At 45.6% G+C, this 7,774-nt stretch overlaps 1 protein-coding gene across 3 annotated transcripts in view; it reads left to right on the plus strand.

Annotated features, from left to right (window-relative positions):
• CWF19L1 (CWF19 like cell cycle control factor 1) overlaps positions 1-6,840 on the plus strand; it is a 54,224-nt gene extending 47,384 nt beyond the window's left edge. The window contains exons 12-14 of one of the 3 annotated variants that reach the window (XM_054008492.1): positions 316-435; positions 5,166-5,263; positions 6,536-6,840. In XM_054008492.1, the coding sequence (XP_053864467.1) occupies positions 316-435; positions 5,166-5,263; positions 6,536-6,680 (363 nt within the window). In that variant the 3' untranslated portion in view covers positions 6,681-6,840. The remainder of the gene's footprint in view (positions 1-315; positions 436-5,165; positions 5,264-6,535) is intronic. The other 2 variants (XM_054008494.1, XM_054008495.1) reach the window with 2 other exon arrangements.
• The last annotated feature ends 934 nt before the right edge of the window (positions 6,841-7,774 follow it).

Consider the following 7,774-nt stretch of genomic DNA (forward strand, 5'->3'; position numbering starts at 1 on the left):
CTCCTGCTTTGGTTTTAGCAGCTCTCGTTGGCATGTGCAGTGGGTTACTGTTCAGGGTACTGAGCTAGGCAGGAAAGCTTACAAGTGTGTGCTATAACATGTACAAATCTTTGGCCGGTGTCTGAAAACAGTGATGCTCAGTGACCAGTTTTTGCTGCATGGATTATGGAAGGTGCATTGCGTGGTTTTCTACTTGGTGGATCTGGGACAGTTTCAGAGTGGCCTCAATCTACCACAAAGGGTATTGGAGGACAGTCCTGAAAACGTTTCAAGAACTTTTAGTTTGTGTCTTTTTCTTGTGTCCACCATCTCCAGGTGATTCCTGTACCACTCAACTGCTGTGCTACTGAAGACATTAAGGAGTCCTTTATTTTACAAGCACAAGAACAGGAGATTGAATTATTAGAAATCCCAGAGCACTCGGATATCAAGCAAGTATGAAACAAGACTTTCACCTCTAATTTACTTATCTGTTCTGGTTTGGCGTTTCATCCAGCAGTAGCCTCACATGACCAGATTAAGCAGTCGGGGCTGTGATATACTGTGGGCCTGAGTTTTGAGGCGCTGAGCACTTACCTGTTGAGGTGAAAACAGTGTGAGTTGCAGGTGCTCTGCATCTCCAGCATTAAACCCTGTATCAATAATTGCTGTAGGCTGACTGTCTGGGGTGGCCTTTAATCAGACATTGCTAATATGACCTCCTCTTCCTTTTATTTGAATAAAACCTCTGAGGTTCCCATAGGTCAGTGCAGTTTTCTGCATCATTGAACTTATAAAAAAACCCAACCCTTTACGTTTTGTAGATTAGTCGTCTCTCTGTTATGGTGGCGGTCAATAAAGCCCAGAAGCCAGAAATGTCTGAAGTGAGGGGATATAAGAAATAAGTCTCCAGCTGGCATGCCAGTCATGTGCGCATGGCTGGCCGAATTCACTGCTGACGAGAGCAGTGCAGCTCCGTTTGCTTCGGTGGAATAGTGCCAGTTTATGCCAAGTGACTGGCTCTTGGGGCACCTGCCTGGGCAGAGTTTAGAGAGCACTTGCTCTTCTTGCTGGATCACTGAGTAATAACTAGCAGCAGTCTAGCTTGCTGTGTCCTTTGGGCCCATTATTCCTTGAAAAAACACGTTTGCAGCCGAAGTAGGAACAAGCCAAAAATTAGGTCCCGGCTTTTTCTTTTAACTCTGACACACTGAGGGTCACTTCAAACAAAGCTGAGGCTTTCCTCAGGCTGGCTCAGAGAAAACTCCTGTTAGGAAATGGGAACAAAACTACTTAACCTTGTAAAGCAGCTAGATGCCATGAATAAAACCAGGTCACTTTCCACAAGGCATATTACGAGCTCTTCATGTTTCAGAGGAGTTGACTGGCTAGCTTCCGGTCAGTAAATAACACAGATGTGTTTGTATTGCTGTGGGAAGCAATGCAAAGGTTCAATAATACCCTCTCTGTGGTAGAAAGTAGAAGGCCTTGATTTTCAGCAGGCTGGGCTGTGGAAATTAATTATTATTTTAGTTTGGTTTCAACATCTAAACACAAAGATGCTTTATACTGGTCTGTAGGAGCCTTGACCAATTAAAACGACACTCGTCAGCGATCCCTCGAGGTCGAGGATGATCTTTCACAGGTTTTATTTTTCATGGGTCCTTTGGTGACTGAAGAGTCTGATCCTTGAGCCACAGGCCCTTTGTCAGACATTGCAAATCGGTGTTGGAAGACGGGGTTGGGCCGTGACTGCAGCGTGACCATTGTAAACTGAGACAGAACCAACATTAGCCAAACCAGCTGCCTTGCTGTGCACAAAACCAGTCATCAGCATGAGGTGAACGTCTCCTAATTTGGGTCCTGCAGAACCCCAAACACAACACATGCTTTAAAAACCTCAGCATCCTCCAAATGCTTGTCACTGTGCACTAAGGGTGAGCTTGTTGAGGGGGTTTCAGAGCAAAGGGAATGAATTTCTAAGTTGAGGCTCCCTGTCCTACCATCAGTATCTTCTCTGGTAAACCAGAGAGGCTGCACTCCGAGCACTTCCATTGATCTTGTGTCAGTATCTCACAAGGGGAGAGGCATCACAAGCAGGCAAGCTCCAGGCCATGTAGGGCTTCATAAGTCAGAATAGGTACTGAACCTCCACCCGCAAGCTAATGGGCAGAGCTAGTGCAGATCACAGAGTATTAGTGTTAGGAGCTACTGGCAAGATACCCGATTTATTTTTCAGCAGCTTTAGTTTCCAAATGGAATTAAGGTACTGTAGTCCCATCTTAACGAGTGGGGTCCCGCGGGGATCAGTTCTGGGTCCGGTTCTGTTCGGTATCTTCATCAAAGTTTTAGATAATGGCACAGAGAGTACACTTATAAAGTTTGCGGATGATACCAAGCTGGGAGGGGTTGCAAGTGCTTTGGAAGATAGGATTATAATTCAAAATGATCTGGACAAACTGGAGAAATGGTCTGAAGTAAATAGGATGAAATTCAATAAGGACAAATGCAAAGTACTCCCCTTAGGAAGGAACAATCAGTTGCACACATACAAAATGGGAAATGACTGTCTAGAAAGGAGTACTGCGGAAAGGGATCTGGGGTCTATAGTGGACCACAATCTAAATATGAGTCAACAGTATAACACTGTTGCAAAAACATCATTCTGGGATGTATTAGCAGGAGTGTTGTAAGCAAGACACAAGAAGTAATTCTTCTGCTCTGCTCCGCACTGATTAGGTCTCAACTGGAGTATTGTGTCCAGTTCTGGCTGCCACATTTCAGGAAAGATGTGGAGAAATTGGAGAAAGTCCAGAGAAGAGCAACAAAAATGATTAAGGGTCTAGAAAACATGACCTATGAGGGAACATTGAAAAAATTGAGTATGTTTAGTCTAGAGAAGAGAAGACTGAGAGGGGACATAACAGTTTTCAAGTACATAAAAGGTTGTTACAAGGAGGAGGGAGAAAAACTTGTTTTTCTTAACCTCGGAGGATTGGACAAGAAGCAATGGGCTTAAATTGCAGCCAGGTAGGTTTAGGTTGGACATTAGGAAAAACTTCCTAACTGTCAGAGTGGTTAAGCACTGGAATAAAATGCCTAGGGAGGTTGTGGAATCTCCATCATTGGAGATTTTAAAGAAAAGGTTAGACAAACCCCTGTCAGGGATGGGCTAGATAATACTTAGTCCTGCCATGAGTGCAGGGGACTGGACTAGATGACCACTTGAGGTCTCTTCCAGTGCTTTGATTCTATGAATCTTGAAATGATGAAGGCCTGCATGACAGAAGTCACCCAAATTGGGGTTTGCCATACATGTATAGTACGCTAGCTGCCTATCTCGCTGTGTGTGTGCAGAAAGTGGGGGTGTTCACGCAAAGTATTCATGTGAATGTACTGCAAAACAGGCCCAATGAGTTGGTAACAGATTTCAGACATGCACAGTTTTCCCTTCAGTGTTTTATAAATTCATCATCTTCATCCTCATCATCAAATGCGCATAGTGTACTGAGAACCATTGCTCCAGCCAGAGTGACAATGGATGATGGCATCATACCAGACATCATAGAGTGACGTTCCCAGATCTGGCTCAATCCTGCAAATCTGTGAATCTCTAGGCAGCCCCCAGGCAATGCCAGGTTGGGTCAAGGGTGACACCCTTTGCACATCAGTCTGAGAGCACAGTGAGCTGCGTGTTTTTGTCCTTCCTAGTGACATGGCAGAAGAGCACACAGTGCCCCTTTTTGAATGGAGTGAGCAATTGGAGGAAGGCCAGATCACTGCAGGATTATGCCATTTCACACAAAGTCAAACTGTTTTATGCTGAGGATTTGGCGATGACAGCGCATGTGGAATGCTTCTAGCCACTCCAAGTCTGCTTGAAGGAGGGTCCAGGTTTCTGACCCATATAGCAGTGTAGGCAGTGCACAGATCTGATAGCTCCTGAACTTTGTCTTAGCGCAGAGACGTTTTTGCATCCATAGGAGAGACATGGACTTCATGCAGGAGACAGCGAGACCTGTTCTTCCGAAGATGACCAGTTTGCTGCGACCATTTGAACTCATCAGCGCTCTCCAGAGTGCTCATCCCCACCTGCACCAGGGGTTCTGGTGACCCAACTTCAAGGTTCTGGACTTTGGTGCGGGTGCATTGTGGAAACTTTGAAGGGCAGGCCTAAAAATCTTTGGCTTCTCCACAAAAAAGACAGTGTCATAGGCATACTCTTTATCAGTGAACACCTCTTGACCAACCTTGATTCTGACATGTGGAGCCACAAAGTCCTTGTGTCCAGTTGATAGCTTGCCAGGATAGTGCTGTGGTGAGAATACAAACCTTGCTGCACACCTGAGGTTGTACAGAAACGTTGAAAGCTGTGAACGTAGGCCCAAATTGGCCTAAGCAAACTCCATTTTGTCTTGTATTATTACCTTTGCTGCTGCTAGTCAGGTGTGTGGTATTCTAAGGAAAAAGAGGACATGCTACTATTGTAGTATATGTATTCCATCAATCTGGGCGCACACAAACTAGACTTGTGTCACAGATCAACAGATGTTTAAAGTTAAACCAAATATCACAGATTTTCAATCAAAAGCTTCAGTTAAGTCTCTTCTTGCATGGGCTGATGGCTGGCAAAGATTGTTGCTCCCAGTGTATTTTGTAGGACTTCTAATTTCCGGCCTAGTCGCTAACTCCCCGGGTTGTGGCATGAGTTAACAAAAGCTAAGAAAAAAGCAGCTATGCTTCTGCCCTTTAACATTTTTTCTACAATAACAAGTTGAGTTAACCTAGAACTTCATTTGCTGGCTTTTGTTGGTCGATTTCCCAATGTTAACCACACAGAAACGTAATCGGTGTTACCTTGTGTGCACAGTGTATCCCAGCAGTAGAAGACACTTCACCCCACGCTGGCGAAGATAGGCTGGTTCTCCCCCTCTCTGCCAGCTGGCAGTTGCGACAAAATCACTTATGTTACCAGCTGTTTCTAGGTTTTCCGTTTTTTTATGGGAATTTATATCTGAACATTTTACACCATATGTATTTAAACATCAGCTGCTCTGCTCACTTTCTGCGAATGATCAATAGTCACATTATTGTACTTTTCAGACTTGGCTCAGGGAATCCAGGTTTTCCCACTGTGTGAAATGCTAATTAATGTTTCAGCATCACCTTTATTCCCCCTCTTCTAGATTGCACAGCCGGGGACACCTTATTTTTACGTTGAACTGGATACTGGAGAGAAACTTTTTCACCGAATTAAGAAAAAATTTCCCTTGCAGTTTGGAAGGTTTGTTTTTCCTCCTATTTAACTTCATCATGTTTAGTATAATAAAATATACACTTGATACATCCCACCAAAGATGCTGTCCTACAGCAGCTCCGAGGGGAACTGAGGCTACTTAGGCTAATGAGGAATTACTAGCATCTTAAAATTAATTAATTAATGTATTGACATAACACTAAACTCCTTAAAAACTTATTTCATCTGTAGATCTCAGTCACTTACAAAAGGGGAATGAGTATTTAAAGATGGGGAAAGTGAGAGACAGAGACGTGAAGTCATTTGTACGGCCACGCAGCAGCCCAGTGGCAGAATAAAGAATAGAATGTGCTTTAACCAGGTGGCCCACCATTCCTTCTCTTCTCTGTTTGAGGAATGAGGTCTGGAGTTTCATACTGGTTTGTAAAGATTCCATGTGTCTCCAGTTAGTTATGTGCTACCAGCTCCATAGCTTGTGTGGCCAAATTCCTAGCCACCTTCAGATCAAAAATCATAGTGCTTCGAATGAAGAGGTTAAAGTAGTGATGCAAAATCATGTCTGTGTGACGTCCCTTATAAAGTCAGTCTCTGTGGTTTGCATTTCATTTTCCATAGTAAAATGCCTTTTTAAAACATGAAAGATGGGTGGTGCATCTGAGTAGCAGCTTACTGAAGTTTTTGGCTAGGAATTCTGTCTGTTTATAAGTAGGCTTGGTAAAATTTGATTTACATTTTTTATAATGATGACAGGCATCAATGTTTATTTTTTAACATTTTAAATTTTTTTTATTGATTTTAAATTTTTAGTTTCGGGAAATGATGGGGTGAGGGTTCAGACAGCTGTTTAATGACAGTAGATATAAATTCAAAAAGTACTTTAAAACTGTTACAACACAAATTGTCAACATCACCTGTCAAAATATACAGAGTAAATATCCTGAAATAAAACTGAAGCAGCATTTTTCTTTCTTTTCTTATCTGTAATTTTTGATGATAACTGATGGAAATATTCCTTCGTAGCTTTGGGTGTGATTGGTGAAATGGACATTTACCATTAAAAATCAAATCCTACCAAGGCTATTTATGAGTGTGACTTAGCAGATCTGCTCCCCTTGAATTCAATGGGAGTTTTTCTGTTGTATTCATCATGATCTGAGCTTGTGCTCTGATATAATATAGCCTCTGTGACAGCAGAGTTTATATGCCAAGTCTGTAACCTCATTATTTCAAGTAATCTATTTGCAATTTAAAATAGTCCGGCCATTGACTAGGGGTTGCTGTGTTTTGATTTGCTGGCAGGGAAGTGTTGGCGAGTGAAGCCATTCTGAATGTTCCAGGGCGAGCGGACTGGCAACAGTGTACGGCCAGCCGGGATGAGGCAGAGGCCACTGCCAAGGCCTTCCGGGAAGACTTCCAGCCTTTTGATTTTTCTGAGCTGCAGTAATGCTGCGGACCCTGCGGACGCTTGTTCCTGCCTCGTCAGCGCCGCTGCCCTTGCCCTGGGCTGGGCACGCAGCCGAACTCAATCCAGGCTGGGGCAAGGTGCTGGCAGAGCAGGGCGCATGCACCTTTTACCCCTGCAATAAACTTTCTACTTTTCTGTGTCACTGATTTAGTGCTTTGCAAGGGAGAGCCTGGACTGAGGGAGGTGGGGCCCAGTGAGGGGCGAGGACTGGTCTGAATGGGGGCAGCTCCACCTGGAAGCAGTAAGCATGGAGAAGGCAGGGTTGTGGGTTCCAGAACACGCTGCACCCGTGTGGGAGGGGGAGAATGAGTTGTTTCCCCCAATCAGCCCTGCCCTGAGGCTCGTGGGAAGAGATGTGAACGAGGTCATGTGCCTCGTGGGGGTTGCTGTAGGTCCCAGCATGGCGTAGAGCGACCCCAATGGGCACGGCGCTGCAGGGACAGGCCAGGGGCAGCCGTGACTCCTGCAGACGCGGGAGCAGCTGGGAACGTTTGTCTGTACAAGCACCAGGTCTAGGAGTGCTCAGGCCCCAATAACTGCCCACAGCTAAGCTCTGCTGCCAACCGACCCTCTGAGTAACCCCCCAAACTTCGCTATACCCTCTCTCAACTGATCCCTGGGCAGTCTGCCCCACCTCTGGGTAACCCCCCAAACCTCGCTACCCACTCCCAACTGACGGCTGGGCCCTCTGCCCCACCTCTGGGTAACCCCCCCCCAAACCTTGCTATACCCACTCCCAACTGACCCCTGGGCAGTCTCCCCCTCCCTGGGTGACCCCCCAAAGCTAGCTGTACCCACTCCCAATTGATCCCTGGGCAGTCTCCCCCACCTCTGGGTGACCCCCCTGCCAATTGAGCCCGCAGGTAACTCCCCAAATGTGGATACCCCCACTGAGAATCACCCTCACCTAGTGGCCCACCATCCCCCCTGCCTGGGTAACTTCACCAAACCCCACTGACCCCTGGGTAACCCCTCTGCTGATAATTCCCTCCCTTGGGTAACCCCCTACCCCACCAAGTCCCCTGCCTAGGTAACTTCACCAAACCCCAACAGCCCCACTCTACTGCTAATAC

The sequence above is a fragment of the Malaclemys terrapin genome, chromosome 18 (genome assembly GCF_027887155.1).
Source record: "Malaclemys terrapin pileata isolate rMalTer1 chromosome 18, rMalTer1.hap1, whole genome shotgun sequence".
NCBI classification, from domain to species: Eukaryota; Metazoa; Chordata; order Testudines; family Emydidae; genus Malaclemys; species Malaclemys terrapin.